The sequence below is a fragment of the Larus michahellis genome, chromosome 16 (assembly GCF_964199755.1).
Source record: "Larus michahellis chromosome 16, bLarMic1.1, whole genome shotgun sequence".
Lineage (NCBI taxonomy): Eukaryota > Metazoa > Chordata > Aves > Charadriiformes > Laridae > Larus > Larus michahellis.
The window spans coordinates 6,121,146-6,141,034 of NC_133911.1; the positions used below are offsets into that span (position 1 = coordinate 6,121,146).

General features: G+C 40.0%; 1 protein-coding gene across 2 annotated transcripts in view; it reads right to left on the bottom strand.

Annotated features, from left to right (window-relative positions):
- Window positions 1-184: 184 nt before the first annotated feature.
- MTOR (mechanistic target of rapamycin kinase) overlaps window positions 185-19,889 on the bottom strand; it is a 66,755-nt gene continuing 47,050 nt past the window's right edge. For both annotated transcript variants that reach the window (XM_074609470.1, XM_074609469.1), the window contains 23 exons: window positions 19,636-19,767; window positions 16,051-16,166; window positions 14,603-14,720; window positions 13,628-13,834; window positions 12,932-13,032; window positions 12,571-12,667; window positions 11,826-11,924; window positions 11,135-11,257; window positions 10,327-10,509; window positions 9,528-9,662; window positions 9,067-9,241; window positions 8,699-8,834; window positions 7,865-8,012; window positions 7,032-7,154; window positions 6,488-6,570; window positions 5,285-5,357; window positions 4,779-4,853; window positions 4,139-4,274; window positions 3,676-3,741; window positions 2,884-2,964; window positions 2,485-2,565; window positions 1,726-1,831; window positions 185-1,172 (listed from right to left, as the gene is read on the bottom strand). In XM_074609470.1, coding sequence (XP_074465571.1) covers window positions 1,157-1,172; window positions 1,726-1,831; window positions 2,485-2,565; window positions 2,884-2,964; window positions 3,676-3,741; window positions 4,139-4,274; window positions 4,779-4,853; window positions 5,285-5,357; window positions 6,488-6,570; window positions 7,032-7,154; window positions 7,865-8,012; window positions 8,699-8,834; window positions 9,067-9,241; window positions 9,528-9,662; window positions 10,327-10,509; window positions 11,135-11,257; window positions 11,826-11,924; window positions 12,571-12,667; window positions 12,932-13,032; window positions 13,628-13,834; window positions 14,603-14,720; window positions 16,051-16,166; window positions 19,636-19,767 — 2,610 coding nt within the window. In that variant the 3' untranslated portion in view covers window positions 185-1,156. The remainder of the gene's footprint in view (window positions 1,173-1,725; window positions 1,832-2,484; window positions 2,566-2,883; window positions 2,965-3,675; window positions 3,742-4,138; window positions 4,275-4,778; window positions 4,854-5,284; window positions 5,358-6,487; window positions 6,571-7,031; window positions 7,155-7,864; window positions 8,013-8,698; window positions 8,835-9,066; window positions 9,242-9,527; window positions 9,663-10,326; window positions 10,510-11,134; window positions 11,258-11,825; window positions 11,925-12,570; window positions 12,668-12,931; window positions 13,033-13,627; window positions 13,835-14,602; window positions 14,721-16,050; window positions 16,167-19,635; window positions 19,768-19,889) is intronic.

Below are 19,889 nucleotides of genomic sequence, written 5' to 3' on the forward strand. Positions count from 1 at the left end.
TACAAGTGACAGACATCGTTCAGTCCTGGTAGTTTCACCTCCAGGTGCTATCAAAAGGGAACTATAGCAGAAAAAGACAAGTCAAATCCATGGCAACAGGACACTTAAAAAAATAACATCTTAATCTGCTTCCCTGTCTCTTCCTAAGAGGTATACTTAGGAATAAACAAGAACAGTCAAAATGTTTACATTTTGGTGTAATTTATTGGCACAAAAATATTCAAATACAACATGGCATCTAAACGTGGCTACTCTGTTGTATTTTGTGCATCGTTTTTAATACGTTTAATTCATAAATCATAATTTTATCTTCGCCTCATGTTTAATAACCATTATTTTCTGTTTCAAGTTATGACCAGTTCTTCCCCCCGTCTGCCTCCTATGCCAAGTACTAACTTCCCCGAGTTATTCCCCAACACTGCTTTTTAATCCAGACACCGCGGGAAGCTCCCAAGTGGTATTTCATTGGTACCCTGCATCCAGTTTGCCACCGATCAATCCGCATAGAGGCCCCCGACTCTGCTCAGCTCGAGAACTTCAATTCTCAGATCTGCACCAATATCCCGATCTAGCCTGAAGCACGACTCCTGCGCTAGTGTAACAAGAGCATGTACAGTTTCCAATTCTGGGGCAATAATCGAGTTTGAAAACAAGGTAACAGGATGAAACAAAAGGTAAAGTTCTGCTTTTCTTTCTTTCCAGTTGCACAGCTCACGCCCAAACCCAAATGAAGCCTCCTGCACAAGCGCACTGAGCTCACTGCAGCCACACCACAGGACTGACCAGGGCAATAATTAATCTGCAAATGACTTAGTTACATTGCAAAGTAAGTCAAAACCCGTATATAGTTATTTTCAATGGATCACCAGTTCCCCAAAGACCAAGTGGAACCATAGACATCTGTGGTACAATCAGTCTTCGCTGTCCTGGAAACCCAAATCAAGTGTTGTGTTTCAGACAGCTTGTATTTTTCCAACAGCAGCTATACATTGGCTTAAACCAACTTTTAATATACAATAACTCTTTTCATTTACATTTCAAAATATTTGACAAAGGCTGTATTTCAGTCCAACGTTCAGTTTGTGTTTGTAGAAGAGCAAGTTTGGAGCGCAAAAGCCTCCAGAATAAAAGGCTGTGGATACTTTGGAATCTTCTGTTACCAGAAAGGACACCTAAAGAAAACAGAGACATTGTAGTAACACTGACTTGCATATAGTTTCACAAAGGCAACACTGAGAAAGACTGAGATTCCATACTAACTAGGCACCATTTTCATACAGGAAAAGCTGTCAGTGATCCCCATGCTTCTTTCCAGATAACTAATATTTAAAAATGCTAAAAAGATCCATTTCCTTAACTACAGTCCAACGTTAGCTAACTCTCGAAAGTGACAGTAATCATCTTTGTTTACTTTAGAACATGTGGCTCTTCACTGTACCTGAAATCAGTGACCACCACATGCCATATTTCAAATGCTTAAAGCGTTCAAGCTGATTGCAATTTAAATGTTCTAAAATCCCTGTCCCTACTTACAACAACAGCTCTCTTACAGAGGGCTGTCCGTGGGATCGCTGCCACAGGCTTGCAAAATTTACCGGAGCAGATGCCACACATGGTAAGGCTCTTACATATCCCTACCTACCCCAGTGACATTTCCTTAGCTGGTCTCTGCTCAGATTATTCAGAGAAGAATTTTGCAAAGGCTTAGCTGAATGACAAACTCACCATCCAATGTAGCACTGGCACAGATTCTCATGAGACGTAGCTTGCTTAATGAGCAATTCTACTTGTGTGGGTACGTCAAGAGTTTCATCGTGAGAGAAGTCTCGACCTTTGAAATTAAAGGGTGAAAAAACCCCATAAATGCAAGTCACAAATCATATAACATAACTTGCTTCTGGGTGGCAAGTTAAGGACCGACAGGACTTTGAACTAGCCTTCCCTTACAGTATATAAAACGCAAAATTTTCCAAACATGGAGAACCTGTAAAGGCATACAGAGCCCAGAACTCTATTTTCCCAATTATTATGGTTTCTTTCTGTTATCTTCTCTAAATAATGGATAAACAATTGGATAACTTTCCAGTAGCTGGAATCCTGGTCCTAATCCCTTCAAGTACATTATTTGGCAGGTGGGGGTGTGCGCGTGTGTAGTTTCTTACAAACTTCAGGAGCATAACATCTCGCAACTTTATGCTCTAGCTATAAATCCAGGAGGGCAGAAATTCAACTTCCACTAACAAGCTAAGACATACAAAATACGAAGTCTGTTTAGTTACAAACACTAGTGTACTTTTCAAATCAGGGTCCTTTGTATCTAAATGCAGGTACTTAGGTGTTAGACAAAAACAGGAAAATGGTTCATCCACTTGAGCAGAGTGTATTAACTTCAAGGATTAACACAAAATACAAACACTAAAGATAGTGCTGATCCATCTCATCAGATTTGATATTTATCTTATATAAATATAAAAACATGCTCACCAGTGAGCTTATCTCGAACCCTGTTGATGATCTGAATTGCCTTTTTATTTAGAGCTTCTGGCTTCACTAGACCATCTCCTACTAAAAAGCAGAAGTAGAAAAGAGAATTAGGACTTCATCTGAACAATAAAAGCATTTGTACTGCTCTTACATCCAGCCTTCCCAAATACCACAAATACCATCTCAAGAGCAAACAAACCCAGATAGCGGTACATTTTCTGTCACCTTTTTTTTTTTTTTTTTTTTTTAATGAGTTGAGAACCCAGGTAATTATATTCTTCATTGATGCTGACGAGAACTGTATCTGTCCCGTCTCATGTAACTGTATCTGGATCATGATGCAATTTTCTGATCTGAGAACAATTCCCACATCAGTATAGAAACAACAATGACACTTACTGAAGGAATGGATGGATTCAGGCACTGTGGTCCCAGTTTTCTTATGGGCTGTCTCACCCAATTCCACACTGTCCAACATTTCTATTGGAAAAAAACCATGAAAACATAAAAGCATAAATGTGAAGCTGAAAAACGGGTGAAATAATATTCTTCTGGAAACATTAACAAAACTGTTAATCAGCTCATTTGAAAAACAAATTTGACTGTGACCAAGTGTTCCACACACCTCTGTCACTGACAGAAGCATGTCACAGGAGCGTTATTTTTCCCCTGCTAACATACTGAAAGGCCTGGTCCAGCTTTTAGGAACATTTTGTATAAAAGTGTAATTGAAAGATATTTTGAAACGACATACAATTAAACTAAAATTACAATCAAATAGATATATTTATTTGTAGAGGTCTCCATACAAATCACTGTCCCTATTCTGCAGTCCAAAAGCAAACAACTGCTAGGATTCAATGCAAAGCTCTCGGTTCAGTCCGATGACTACTTACAAGGTTTTGCCCACTAATATTTGGTAGCTAAGTAAATAATTATCACATATCAATTATATCTTGGATTACATCAGCTCCTATGTGCTCCAGAAGCGTGTTAATGTAACTGTAAAGGAGCATCTGCTTTTTGAGCCAAAGTACTGAACTCACCACTTGCAGTCCTAAAGCTATTGATAATAAGCTGTTTATCTGTCTACCTTTGAGAAGAGACTGAAAATATTTACTCAATCTTGTGCACTACTAAAAAAAAAACCTGCTCCAAACATTCACGACATACACCAGCTTTTCTACTCACCTACGGACTGACTAGCTGAGTAGGAGTCCGTTCTTGTTCGCGAGCGCTTATTGCCCTTCGTGTTTGCTGCAAGAAAACAAGGAGGTGAAAAGTATGAATTGGAGTTTCAGCATTTCATAGCAAATTTGTCCTCAAACAATACAGATTTGACAGCCTTTCTCCATATTTTATGTCACCTGAAAACAGCTTTTAGTTGCCTGATGACAACTAATACAAAAATAACCCAAACAATTTTGCTTGTAGCTTTCTTTGGTGTCTGTGTTTAAGGGCAAAAGAGTTTTAACCACTGTGGTAATTTCAAATTACAGTCCTTAAAACTGCGTGCACACAGAAAGAGCACATGCAAACCAACAATTTCATCAGATTGTCTTCAAACAGGCATTGGATTTCAGGCTTCCAGATTTCTTGTATGAAATCAGACTGATTATTCTCTTGCTGTCACTGTTTTATCAGAATCACTTACTGTCCATCAGCCGCCAATTCAATAATGGATCATACACAAAGGCTTCAAGCACAGCCATGACACTGTCCTTATGTTCGCGCAGGACTTCCATCACTGTGTGACAGGTGATTCTGTAATTGCCATCGAGGCCCGTCACCTTCAGAAGAGAAAGAAATGAATCAACCGTGCTGCTTCATTCACCGTGCGACTCCAAACCCAACATTCAGGGCGCAGGAAGTGGCTTCCGCTCTGAATTGGAATTCACTACGCTTTGGGCATTAAGAGAATGAGACAGACGTTCATTACAAACTAAGAACCTCTCTTCTGCCACTAAGATATCTTCGTGAAGTACCGTGCCATTGGACATACCTGGTTGATGCAAACAGCTTTTATGAAATGAGGAAACTAAGGAAGGCCTAAGAAATTGGAGGGATTTCAGGATTTTTTTCTGCATTACTTAAAAAGTTGCTTTCTACTGTAATCTATTGTAAAAATCACAGGAAATATTTTAATTTAAAGAAAACGTAGCTGAAATATTAACACCTCTGGTTCTTACAGGAGTAGAGAGACTTAGCCACAATAGAAAATACAGGAAAAACTGAGAAATGGGTGCCATTTTGCCTAGGAACAATCCCCTTCATATTAAAGAGGGGATGCTTACCTCCATAGCGTTTGTCAGCATCCTCGTTAACCTGAATGGAATCTTCTCCGGGAACTTTTCTCTTGTCATTGCAACCTAAACACATGATGATGAAGAATTAGTAAATTAATAGCTAACTTATTCCTCACCTAACTCATTATTTAAGAGTTAATAAGTATTGAGGGGTTTTTGTTACAATCTTGAAGGCTGTGCTCCAAATAGGAAATAAAGTCCCAGCTTTAGGTTCCTCAGTTTCCACAAAGTTTTGGGAGAAGCTAGATAATTAACTTGATAACAGAAGGAAAGCTCAAGCATGTGCCCAGCTGCTAGTGTCAAGTAACACAGACTGCCTATCAGCAGCTTAAATTGCTCCAAGAAATTTTATGGAAAAGCGATGGTAGCACTTCTTTGCTTGTTTCAGTGGTCACCTAATCCCCAAGACATGCCTCTGAGATAGCGTGTCTATTATTTTCACCTTGCCTGGAGGTAAAGTGAAGCCCAAAAGAGAGCGAAATTCAAAGACTTACCTCAAAACAGTCCCCAAAGTCGATATGCAGGATCTTTCCACTCAGTCTGTCTAACATCAGATTGGAGGGGTGTCTTGGATGAAGCAGTAGGAGAAAAAAACAGGGTGACAGACCATTATAAACAGCCAAAGTAAATCACAGCAGCTCGAGTCTGAAATGATATTTATCTTCATCAAGAAGAACAGCCAGTGACAGCTGGCTTGCCTGAGATCTTCAATCTCAGGATGAAACAAATAGTTTCCTGACAGTGCATCTATCACATTATTTTTGTAATTACCTCTCAAGAGTTCGAGATCTCACCTTGGAAGATAAAAAGCCTATTGGACCAGAACCATCACTACATTTCTTGGATAGGAACACTTCTTTTTCAGTTAGGATACATTTTTCTACTTGTTTTATGCTTTTTCATTTTTTCAATATAGAAAAATGTAATGAATTATGCTAGAGGTGAAGTAATGCAAATTGGATTACCACCAAAAGAAGAGAATCAATCCAGACTAGGAAAACCACAGTGCTGCTATTCATGCTGACCTGCTCCAATTTTGTTTAAATTAAAGTTCCAGAGGTTTGTAATTTCAACATAAAGACCTTTAAGTTTGGGAATAAAAGCTTTTGTTACAAAAACATTTGAGTGTTTAGCTGGTTTTGCATTACACGCCTTAAATCTAAAATATATTGTCTTCAAAAGTATTTTGGAAGTTATGATGTCCCCTTTTGACAGTAAGCCGTATACTAAATCAAACATCTTTTCATTTTATCTTTTTTTTTTTATTATTTGCCCAAGCCATTTGGATTGTACATCTTCCTCCAGAATACAGCTGCATTGCACACACAAGCACACAGACTGGTGGCAAAAGTCAACAATATTTCTGTTTCATAGAATGAATGAAGAAAGATTTCCCATTCTGTGAGCAAAATGAAAGGACAAAATTAGAACTTGTGGTGTGTGATGTGTGTATTCCTCTCAAAATGGAAGAAACTCTTACTTGTACTCAAGATACAGAAGCCCTACTTCTCATGCCTGCAGCGCTGAAAATAATGGCAGCACAATTACATCCTGAAAGATGGTATCGTTACAACTCAGCAATAACCACAATGAAAGGTGTTATCATAACATCTTTATGTAACAGATCCAAGGAATTAACTGATAGGCCTACACAGCCTGTGCTTTTATTTAAAAGAAACCTTTACAGTTTGACTTACCTGTCCCCAAGGCCCAAAATGTACCCAACCATTGACATGACAGCTAGTGAACGAGTGTAGTTTGTTCTTCTGTCAAACCACACCTACAAGTGGAGACAAAATAGAAAACGCCAGGCAGGCATGTTGCATGTTTCATCTTCTATTTTAAATTTATACATTAACTACTTGCATTTTGCACAAAGCGAAACTGTGATACGCTTAGGTTCAATACACTCCCTAAACCCGAGGGTGTTCAAACATCCTGTGGCCTTGAATTAGATGTCTAAGCCACTAAGAAAATATATTGTGAAGTTCCTCCTTTTCTCTCCTCATGCACAGTATATGGAGTCTCTAGCCTTGTGCTTTGGGCTGCACTCTGGCAGCCACGGAGATCTGAGCCTTATAAGGCCCCTTGTGAGGGGATACACATGTGTGTATACATGTTCTGCAGTGATTCATTTAGAGTTTATGATGAATAAACACCATCTCTCACTCATTCTGCAGAGGAGGTAACTCCACGTTATGCTGACGGCCAAACACAAGCCATTACATGTGCTGAACTCACCTCTGAGCTTGGACTTTTCAACCACAGTAGTTTGGCAAGGTCATCACCAGCTGTGTTATTGACAGCATGTTCAAATACTTCTACTTTCTGCATCAGAGTCAGGTGGTCATAATCTGGAGCCATCTATAATTGAGAAATGACACTCAGGCACTTAAAAAAAACCCCACCTCCAGTAATCCCTAGTTCTACTATGAGAAACACAGTAATCACAAATAATTTCAATATAAACTTGATATTAAATTATTTGTAGACTGACCAGTATGGTCCCAAACACAGCGAGACGACTACCCAACAGTGAAGAATTCATTTTAAATAGGATAGCAAATGATTTAGCATCCACGAAGTCCATATTTAATTAAAATATTGCAAAAGTAAATATGTTTCAAGAAACATTATCCAAATAAGTCTTCTGGGTTAGCACATGCTTTCCTTTTTGGCAGGCAATTCCAACTTTTCCAGTAATGTTTGGTTTGTCCAATCTGTCTAATTTTGGCCCTGTTGCTTAGACACAATGTTTGTAAATGCCGCCAGCAGCATGGCACCTTGTATAAGGCACGTCATAGCCATGCAAAATTCCAAACACATTTTAGTCACCAGATAGTAACAACTTGTGGTCACTGCTAAAACAGGAAAGGAGAAACAAATAAGCCTATGTCCAATCTTACCTCTGGTAGCATTTTATAACTCTTATCTGATATTTTTGCATTTATTACTAGTACCAGTAACAACCAGAAAACAAGCAAAGGAAGAACAGGCTGCACACCATTATTTTTCATTAAGACACTGAAGTCCTAAAAGAAGCACCAAAACCTCTGCCAGCTTTGCCCTTTTACCCTCAGCATGATGCGATGTTCAATGTTGAGCAAGATCTTTTTCTTCTCTCTGTAGTCTCGGATAAGTGCATGCAGTGTGTCACAGTGGGGGACCCAACCGATCAAGCCTGAGTTTGTAGACAGTGGAATAACAGCATATCTCTGGATGCTACAGGAGAAAATTGAGAATCAGAGTTGTATGTTGTGAATTATTACATTTCAAGATGCTTAAAACAACTACTACTAATCTGATTCTGATCCAACTTGTCTCTTGAGTAGTTGCTCTGCTTCTCCTCTTTTCAAACAGGCCTGAAACATCCATTTGTGTAGATTCTGCCAGATAATCTACAGACATCCTCAAAGCTTACGTGGGTTTCACTGAAAGACTGCTTTTAGAAGGTACATGTTATGTCACCCACCATGATCTATTATTTGCACATGACATTTGATATGTTCATGCTTGAAAGGCACTGTACAGAACTGCAGTCAGTGACTATTCACCAAGCTATTTACCGACTATAATAAAAAAATCCCTGACAAAACCCCCTGTTCTCAGGTTCCTAAGGCAGAGCTCAAGCTATCTTGAAGTAGGGGTTGCCTCAAAGACCATAACTATTTATGAGATGGGACTTTCATCAAATAAAACAAACAAGCCCCTCAGGATACATTTCCTCCAAGTTTAAATTCTATGATTATTTATTTTCTTTCTCTCTTTTTTTTTTTAAATTATCTTACTACCAAGATTTGCCATTTCCTCACAAACCAGCTGGCTGTGCCAAGGGTTGCTTGGAAACTGCACCTACATAGGGTGTCACTTGTGCATAAGCACATTCAGTGATCATCCACAGCACGTACCTGAGGTTTTTACGAAGAGAAGTTGGGTCATTTGCTAGCAGAGTGTTGACCAACCCAAAAAGTTGCATCACTCTCTCATCTTGGCGAAGGTCTTCATGACCTTTCAGAAGGAACACAAACTCATGCCCATTGCTTCCTGCAAAAGAATTAATGCACAAAGGTTCGCTCTTGCTGAACAGACAGACAACAGTAAGTACACATGCACCCATGAACTGAAAAGTGTGGCAGTCAGGCTGATTTGACCACTAAGAAATACCTCACTTGAAAGGAAACGTTGGAGAGGTTTTACCTGGTAAATATGCAGTTTGACATAAAAGCAACAACTGTTTAGATACTAGAATAGCTAAGTGAAAACTGCTCTCTCTTACCCATTAACGTTAACTTCCTGGGCCGCTGCTTGGAGGTGATGACCTGCAGTGAGGGTGCAATAGACTGAATGCGGATGATGGGCTGGTTGGGATCATACGTTCCTGGCACTGCTAATTCCAGGTCCCGGCACATTAAGAGTTTTGGTGACACGTACTGTAGTTCCAAAGAAGTGAGCTACCAAAACCAAAAGAAATACAACCCCTTCAGTATTTCAGTTAAATCTGACTGAAACATCTGAAGAGTTCATGCTGTCGAAGGATCTAGAACAGTTCAGTCAGTTGTCAATACTGCAGATGCTTGCAGCAAGTGCTACATGAGCAGCAAACTTGCATCAAATCATACGCAAGTATTTCCAGAATATTGAATTTGAATGTTTTGAATAATCAGAAAACATGAAACAAAGATGGGTATTAACAACTTGCACTTTAAGACCCACAACAGAACTGCACCTCTCCCCTACCTGAGGCAGCTGCTTTGAGATACGCCGGAATACGTGGTAATATAGGTCCCAAGCCTGAGTTAGGTCTTTGACGTTTCCTGATTTCATGTACTTCCTGCACCATTCCTGAGCTTCCATTAGGTCCCTGCCATAGGCCTAAGGAGGAAGTGAAAAACAACAGAAGAAAAAAAAACATTTCTACAGACTATAGCGGAACAGGTGGAGACCACTTAATACCTACACAGAGCACTACAGCCTATTTTCAGATGGCATTACAAATACGTGATCTCACGTTTTTATAGCATATCAGAATTAAAGATCCAGAAATTCCTGAATCCAAGACATGCACTAAGTTTATTAGACAACATTGCTCACAAACAGACTATTAGACAATGTTGCTCACAGACGGACTTCATGATAGGAAGTAACAGAATGAACAGAATCACCCTTTAACAGTAGGCTCACAAGCCTAATTAATTCCTTTTGCTGGCTTGAGAGGGGTCATCTCTACTGCCTGTGCTAGTGGTTACCACGAAGCAAAGCAGACTGGAGTTAGAAGAATTAGCTGCAGAGCAGCTGTATGTTTTCCAGACCCCATCAGACACCCAGCCAATATATGACTCCAGGGCAATCTGTACTACCATGGCCCCTAAAGTCACCAAAAGCAACGCAGATCTGAAGATAAATGTGAATAATGAAGTCTGCAACTAACATAATGACTCCCAACAGAAAGGTCCTCGTAACACATCCGGGGCAGGTGGCTGTCCTGCCTGTTTTTGGGGTCATGCAGAAGGTGACGCGCTTGGCCATTAGCTGATACCTGATTGAAGGATGTCTCTTTTAAAGTCTGAGGCCCACGCTCCATCATTGCATGAAGTGGCTCCAGCACCTCAAACATTCCCTTCACATTCCTTTCTCCAAAGTATAGACGAGATGCTTCTTCCAGCCCTTCATGCCACATTTCATGCCATAGGATGGCTACACGGATTAGCTCTTCGCTCACCTGTTTTAAGTCAGGAAAAAAGATTAAACACCTAAAGAAAAAACTATGACTGTACACTGACTTACAAATGAGAAACTACTTTCTTCTCTAATCATTACGAAATATTTGTTGCTGGCAGCTAGAGGGAGCCACAAGAACTCCCACAATTCTGTTTCACTTTCTTCTGCAAGAAGCCAATCAGGCTTGTCTCACCTTATTTGTTCCCTTTGAAATTTTCTATATATTTGTGTAGCTTGGCCTGAAAGCATTATTTTTCATATATTCATAAAAATATTTAGCAAATGAATTAAATTACTCTTTCCATGCTATGCTCGGTAAGTTTTGTTTCCACTTTTCATTAAGCAAAAAATATCTCTTTATAAAACAATGATTCTTCATTTATTTGTTCTCTAAATTTATTTATTAGGAGACATAAGAACTCAATGTTTGAATGTTAAGGTCCTTTTTAAATTAAAGCATTCTCTTGAAATTATACTAATACTGTAACTTCCTCCAAATGCAAAAAAAAACCAAATTAATTTTGTACTTGAACAAAATTAACAAAGAACAGGCATTTTGTGTTATTATACCTGTGGTACATCCATTCCTGAAACACAAAGCACTTTATGGTACAGTAAGTACTCACCATCATTGCCTGCTGCACCAGAGTGTTACTGTGCTCACACATGTTTTTCAAGATCTTATTTGCAGCGTTGTGGCGAGCTGTGGTTGTAGATTTAGAGGCCACAGTCAAAGGATAGATCAAAGCCTACGAGGGATATCAGCCAATAATATTTTAGAACCACATGTAAATTGAAAGATTAGCAAAGCATTAATAAATAGCAGCCCTAGGGCTAGACAAGAGAAAGCAAGCTTGCTTCTGGAAAGAGGCGATAGGAATTTGCTATTCAAAGTCTTCCAATCTGAAAAGCTTACTAATTCATTGAGTAGCAGAAGACTTTGAGAGCCTGTATCAACAAAAAACTGTTTTCAGTATTCTGTGGTTTTCCACGCCGTAGGAAGAAATTCAGATAAAACATCTGTGACGTAGCCTCTTAATAGTCACTTAATGAGACTGAAGAAGGTGATTTGCACTACCCAGTATTCTATTAGACAGAGAGAACTTTCCCTGCTGTGTGGCTTATCCACCTCTTCTTTCCATTCTTATGTGAACAGCGCTGAGGTGAAAGAAGCAGCAGCCAAAATAGTCCCCATCTGCACTATTCTCACTTGCTGTGACTTCCAGTGCAGGTATCTAGGCTAGGTGAAATGGAACATAGGAAATGCCTTAACTGGCTATCAGGCTACGGAAATGCCTCCTCTAAGCCAAAGCTTACCTGGGGATGGTACCGTCCAATATCTGTGAGGAGCTGATGAATGAGACGTCCTACTAATGGTCGAGGGGTGTCGATTCTTGCAATGAGCTGAGGGATAACCTAGAGGTAAGCATAAGTAGAATAAACATCCCTGTCACCTCATGCGTTTAGGTCACAAGCTGTTCTGCCCTCTGCTAGAGACCTCAGTCTCTACAGGAGACAGAGAGACCCACCACCCATTTTTGAGATGGTCAGAGGATAACACCACGTTCCAGCGTCAGAAATGCAGAATAGCCCAGTGAGATGACAAGTGTTCTGTGCACAACCATTACAAGATCCTCTTATGGAAAGAGTTAAGATGTGTCTTGAAGTGTAACACTCAAATAAGAAATAAAGCCTATTTTTTATTTATTTACAAGAGTCATTCTACAAAACAAACTTGAAATAGACTGTCTGAATTCCATCAGAGAAGCACAGTGATGTTTTATATTTGATCACCACTGAATGCACGTAATTTTTAATTTTAAAATTTTAATTTTCTCATTCATATGCACTAACCTGCATATAAATACAGAAATGCACGCAAGAATGTTTCTCATGTTTATGTTCAAGATGCTCGTTAAAGCAGTTACAAATTGTACTGCATGCTGCTCTCATCAGTCATCTACAGAGGATTGCTTAGCAAAGGATCATTTTGGATGCCATGTAATAAATCCACAAGCTCCCCCCAGAACTGAGATTTGTCTTAGCTCTTTGTGTTCCTTACCTGCAGCCAAGTGTCTATTTGGATTGCCTTGACTCCTTCTACCAAAGCCTCATTCACATCAGGCCAGTGACCGTAGTCAAACCACAGAGTAAGGACTCTGAAAAAGTGAAATACATTCATTAGGAATGAAACAAAAAAACCCATTCCAGTCAAATACATTCAGACCCATTTACAAGTGACTCTTCTTCCCAGAACCTAGAGATAGTAGGATAAGGGCTAATCCATCTAACATAAGTTAGCTTGGACTGAAGTATTCATTTATTTTAACCATAACAAAAAAGAGCAGAAACAGGTTCTACCTAATCATAAACCACGTGCCCTTATCAGCTGGATTTCATTTACTATGTGTTTTATTATGTACCTTAGAGTGTCTTGTAGGTTGTTTCCTCGAGATAGAGATATGGATCGGAAGAAACCCTGGACAGCAGGGACTGTGTACATCAAGAGGGTCTTGGATAAATCCTTTTGGAATGAAAAATGCTGCATTAGTTCTACACAAGCACATCAGTCCACACGAATCCTAAACTCAGCAAGTGGAAAGATCCACATTATAGCTGACTTCTGCTCATACTCCTCACAGGAGACGTTGCTCCTGAAATCTACGTTTTGCTTGACTACACATAGGTCTTTCAGCCTGACAGGGAACATACTGTGAAGTGTTTTTATACTTCAGTTTATTGGCAAAACTATGGACAGCAAAGCAGCCTAAGAACTACAACCCTCCTATAATTGGTAAGAGAGATTCCTCACAGTCTTTCATGAAGGGATTAAGCAGCAGAACTTGTTAATGCACATCGTATCACCTATGATCGCCATCCATGCCTTTGCTTTAGTTCACAGCTAACTTATGATCATTTGCATTAATTTAGTCCTCTTCCCTTAAGACTGAGTTAAACCTGAACTTCCTCACTTTTGCTGTAAACTAAGAGCATATATATACAGACAGCTTCCACAAACCAGGTATACACAGTAGGTTGTATAACATACTGCCATAACATCTTCCTGCATCTAAAGCAGCAAGTACCAATCTCTCAACGTAAGCAGGGAAGAAGGGTACCTCAGTGACTTTTTTCTGCACTGGAGATGGGATGGGACTGTTCTCTGTGCTCTCTGCATCACTCTCACTATTGCTGCCCTCGGTGTTAGCACTGGTGATGCTGGCTCCACTGGCGTGACGTAGTTTCTTCTTCTCATCTCTGGCCTGGTTTTGATGTTTGTAGTGAAGTACTGCTTCAAAGTTCATCACTGCCCAGGCATGCCAGGCCTGCCAACAAAAGAGAACAGAAGTCAGAAGGAAGATGAATTATTTCTGCAACCCGTACTTTCTAAATATTAGGGACAATAATCCAACCTTTCTGAGTCCACGGACAACAATATTAAGTAATACCCTGCATACGACACAATGCTTTGCTTTCTGTCATCGCATGTAGTTTAACTGTCTTATCTTAAATAACGTCATGGTGAGTTCTTGGCCAGAAACTCCCTGTTGGATATTAAGGCAAAGGAGCTCTGTAGCAAAAATTAAATCACATTCCATTCACATACATCTTAATTTTTCAAAGCTTTAAAGTAAGATTAATGTGTTAGGACTAGGGAAGGTGTAACGGGAAGACGTACAGGAGATAGCTGCCTAAAAGATCTGTCACCAAATATTAAATGAAATTTCACAACCCTGAAATCAAAGGCTCTTTGGAGAATTAGCAACAAGGCTGCTTTCCTAGTTCAAGTATACTGACTAAGAACTAGTTAAGTTTTTTCCATTTAGATTATCCTTTCTCCTTCAGTGTTAACCGACAGGAGAGCAAGTCCCAAAGGCAAGAATGGAAACTCAATCGTTTGGCAGATAAAATTCTAAACAAGAATCTCATGGTTGCCTTGGGCTACCTTCTATGGTTTTTTAATCCTACTTGCAGTAACAAGGTAGATAGTTACAGGAGATCTTCCTGTGAACACCTTCCTTTCCTGTAGTATGGGATGTGATCAGATTTACTGATCTCTCTGCAATGGTGCCCAGAATTTTTTCCTTACTGACCTTGTACCAGTTGCGATCATGCTCTGTTGCAGCGCTGTAGTATTGCAGGACTTTGGGGATGGTACTCTCGTTGATGCCTTGCAGGTTCAGCTGCCACTCACCCAGTTTCAGGAAACACCTGGTTAAACAAAGGGATTATTGCCTCAGAACATAGAATGAAAGCAAAGCCTGATTGATTAAGAGGCAGACTTCTTATCTGAAGTTGGGAAGACATATCACGTGTTAACCCCACTCAGTAAGCCTCCTCTGCAGACCGGGAGCATACGTGTTAACACATAAGGTTCAAAACACCTACATCCTCCTTGTAAGTGTGGAGCAAACCAGGTAATGGTTTAACTTTTAGGGGGGAAGGTGAGGGTCAAGCTTTTTTCCTCATTTATATCCGTTGTGAGATAAATGTAAAAGCAGCTAACAGTAGCATCAAAAGACTTCATCAGCAGTGATAAAATGCCGACAGCATACATGCTGGCTAGCTATACTCATCACCGTACAAACTGCCTTCTGGAGAGAACACTGTGACAAACAGTGGAAACACAGAGCAACTGCTCTTCCCCCAAGCCAGAACCCCATTAAGTCAACCCCTCCCAGAGAAAAGGAAAAACAACATATTTTTACTGCAGCAGGGTGGGGCTGTGAAGGTTTGTGCAAAGCTTAATACTTCACTCCCTCAGTAGGCTTTAAATGGCACAGTTACACAGCTGTCCTTTCTACGTTTTGAGGTTTCCAGAAAGCATTGTGCAAGAAAAATATTATGCCCAACTCATTATTAATTTGTCTTCCATGATAGTCACTCTGAAAAAAAAATTAAATCAGATGATGCTGTTATCAAGTTCCCATTCTCATAAAAGCAAATTAAGTGCATGCCTCCCTTAAAAAAAAAAAAAAAAAAAAAAGGCAAATCTTCAGTAGTAAGCCCTATGCAATTTCTTCTGCAAATTGGAAAAATCAGATCTGGCACCTCCAGACCCACAGAGGAAAATGAAGATTATAGGATGTGTTTTTAATGCAACAATATTTTATGAGACCATCACATGCCAGGCACCTATTGCCCAAAGTACTGCTGTTGTGTTAAGGGCACACGCTGCCAAGCACAGTTGTGCCAGGCATGTGGGAAGTGTTTCTTTCCTACTGACTGGATCTCCTGAAAACTAAAGAAATAGCCATGCTGGGAGCTCTGCCTTCTGCCAGTGAGACACAGTCCTGGAAAAATACTGCGACAAAAACAAGCTTGTTTACGCTGATGTGTCACAATACATTTACTGACAGTTTTATGACAGATAGGAAAATAATACCAAGTGGGTCTCTACCAGCTAAATGAGAAATCCCCTGTTCCTTTTAATCAAAGCATGATCCTTGTCTGAAATGTGTCATCTGCATAGCCCCTGCAACCTCAGGAAAGACATCAGTTTCATTGTATAGCTAAAGGGGTCCGAGGAGCAGGGGCTGACCGTGCCATGAGCTTGTGGAGTTCCTGCTTGTGCTGCTGGTCCTCCGTCGCAATCGCATGCTGCGCCTGCTGCTGCATTGTCTGCACGAAGTGCTGCATGTGCTGGAACGCGTCAATCTGTAATTGGATGACAGTTGCAGTAAGGACCACAGGGGTTAAATACAACTTCACAAGAGAGAAAGACATTGTGGAAATAAATTTTCACCGAAAACAAAAAATACAGTTTTGTTTTCTTTCAAAACCATTTACCTCCCTCTAAAATTAGTTTATATATGTAGCACCAAATAAATGAAGAGGCTGGAGACTCTTGATGTCTCAGAAATCTGGCCACTGAATTGCTACACTGAGGAACAAATAACTGCATCCTTCTGATGCTGGGCACACCTTCATGTCATACGTACAGTCAAAAGCATGACTGACCATAACATAAGCTAACATTGTGCTCTGATGTGCAAGAACTCAACTCTGGCAAAGTGACACGGTCACCAGTACAAGAAGAAAACTTCAGCAGCAGAGGACGTCCTGTTACTGCTCATGCAGAGTGAGATTCTAGTAATGATACAGAGATGTCTCGTTTGCAATTGAGCATACACATTGAAGACAGTCCAGCAATTCCAACAATCAAACAAACATTTGTAGCTTACAAACTGTATCTGACCAGTATCTGTATCATAATAGACAGGATCACGGGTCCAGAGAAGCCTGTCTAGAATATGCTGTGGCCTGAAAAAAACAGTTTGAGAAAACAATGCCTGAAACTTCCTGATCTTCCCTCTCAACCCCTCAGCTTTGGCTAGGTTTACAGTACACATCATGGGACATAAACTTTGAGTCTAGACTTCTTCTAAGGTTGTTTAAGAAGTACAGATGTATATTGCTCCTTTGCCAGCAGATTACATAAGGCAGTAGCGCTAAAGCAACTTGCACTACCAAATTTTGAGGGAAGACTCTTTTTGAAATTCCTTGGAAAGAATTATGTGTTAAGAAAAACTGAAATTACAAGACTTAAGAAAAAAGTATGCACGCTTCACCGGAACAATTAGAGTAAAGCTTTTGCAATCTGCAAGGTCATTTCAGGTCAGAAACTGCAGAATGTGCTATTAAGAGCCCAGTTTACTTCTGTTCCATCTACAGGAATGAGCTACTTTAGAGTGAGACATGAATCACCTCATCTTTCCCATTCAAATGTCAGCGTGCGCAAGTCAGCTGTCAGGAAAAAGGGTATTAGCCCAGGGTGAAATAAAAGAAAGTATCACACTATTAACTTTAAGGGGGGGCATTCCACACCTTGTAACCTAGATACTGGGTTAGAAGCAGGGGGGGGATGTGTAGGAATAACAATCTTATAAATAGTTATGCTGTTATGCCAGACTTTTGACAAAAATAGACAAAAAGATATTGCCAAACAGTTATATGTTCCTCTCATATCGAGACACACTCAACAATCTGCCCTTCAGTTTCCATTAATATTGAAAACTGATCACCATAAACTGCCAGGCAAAGCACTTAAAGAAAAATTACTGCTTTCAGTTTTAACAACTGAATTCCTAAGTTTGTATGCAGCCTTGTTATGGCATATGTCTGTAGAATGCAGCTGCTGGCAAAGGTCCTTGTTGGAAGAAATACAATAGGGCTTGCTTCTCCATCATTTTATCTGTTGTTTAAGAAAAGACAGTTGTGCAGCTCTGCAAGCACTAGGTGGCTGGTTTCCATCTAGATGCCAGTTTTTTCCTGGAGGATCTGGCAAGTGCCTAAATGATGGTAAGGACAACATTTTAGCTGAACCAAGCAACCTTGAGCTCCTCAGCTAGAGGAAGTGGTCATTTCCTACCATACCAGCCCACCTCACTAGCTTATTATGTAGGATACCAAATCAAGTGAATACACACAGTTACGTAAAAGTCTGGTCTACATACATCACTAGGTCTAACTAGGTATTATTTAGTTAATGATAGTCACTCAAAACAGGACATAAGGATACACCCAACCACGTAACGCTCCTGCTACCAGGAGAATTCCCTGAACACTTTCAGTGCTTGGTATACACAAACACTTAAGTCATACTCCAGACCACAAACTCTATTGTACCCTAACACAGCTTCTTCTGACACCAAGCTGCACCTTTAACCATGAATTTAAAAAGAAAGCACCTACTTTCCTAGTGCCACAAAAAATGCTTGAGTCAGACCTTCCAGCAGAAGGGTGCTGAGAGAAAGGGTTGAGACTTGCACGCAGGTCTAGGATTAGTGCTACCTCGCGTGAAGTATTTCTCGCTCAACACTGTAAACAACACCCAGTTTTAATGTGTTAGAAAGAAGAAGAAAAAAAAAAGCCCCATAGCACAGAGCTTAGGTACTGTTTTAAAATAGGAAATCATTCAACAAGCAAGAGGAGGTGATTTTAACCACATCTGTTCTTCTTTTTCATCTTCGCTGCTTTAGGAAAACTTTTTTTTTTTTCCTGTTTTCATGGGCTCCACATAACTCTTGCATCAGTTTATTTTAGATATATTCTCTTCCCCCACCCCCTTCATCTTTGTGTCTTCTTTCGTTCTGCTTTCTACAACTGCACCAGTTTCCTGCACCTTGTCTGTCTATTTCTTTACCACAGATCAAACACGGAAAAGTCCAGTTTCACTCAAAGAGGCAGGCAGAGAAGACCCATATACTTCTTGGGTCATTTACTGAAGAAAGTAAGAGACCATTACACCATTTCACAAATCCAATAGAACAGGACCTCATCAGCAGCCTCTTCTGGTTTTTAAATTCAAATAAAGAATAGTTAGGTCATGGCAATGTTCCCACAGCAATGGCACTGCTCCAGTGCTGGCAATCTCAAAGACAGGAAAAATAAAAAAGATGTGGCAGAATATGAGGATAAATGGAGGCTTTAATGTATATTAAAAAAAAGATAAGTTATCCAGTCTGGAGCTTATTGGATTTGATTATGTAAATTCTCCCCGTGTTGCAATGTCAAAAACATTCACCCTAGGCTCTTTGGAGCCAAACTGTTCCCATGACAAAACCCTATGTACTTTTCAGCTGCCTTTCAGTTAGAAATTTTCAATAACGTCCTTAATAGAAGTCAGTTCTGCTCAGCAACTAAGTACAAAATGTTCAGGATACTTTTCTAAAACTGCTAATAAACCCCCCTTATTTCTCTCTTTCAGCATGTAACCCTGACCATAGCTACAGTGTGGAGACTTGGCAATCAGAAGAGTGCATGAGAAGTCAAGTACCAAGCCTGCACAGTACAATCCTGGTGCAGACAGAAGAGCTACTATTGACCATTAATCTTGGCTGCATCCCTTGGGTACCTGATACTGGTTTAGCAAAAATAATCTTTCCATGTAGGAAATAAAATTATGGCCAGGCCTTCTCTGTCACTACAGAGTTTTAGCGGAAGATTTCGAAAGGCTTATCTTCTGAATAACAATAAGGAAAGGGATTTGTTACTCTTCCATAGGTGAGCAAAAATAAAACCTTCAGCCTTGACTTTGTTCTGTAGGGATTATGAAGAGCTAATGTGCATGGCACCACACCAAACCTGAGCGATGGAACTTAGAGAGAAACATGTTCTTTTGTACCTTACGGGCACTCTTCCACATGTGTTTCATGTATGCATAAGTCACTTGGGGATGTACAGTTGGCAGTGGGTGATCCAGCTGTCGAGATGGATCTACTCCCAAGAGCAGGACAAGCGTCTTATGGGCCAAAGCCTGGAGAAAGTTGCAAAGAGAGAAAGCAGGTTAAAACAAGCTCACTCTTACCTCTGTTTCATATTGACTGCAGAATCGCTCACCACTAAAAAATACCTTCGACCCTCCAGATAAAACACAGA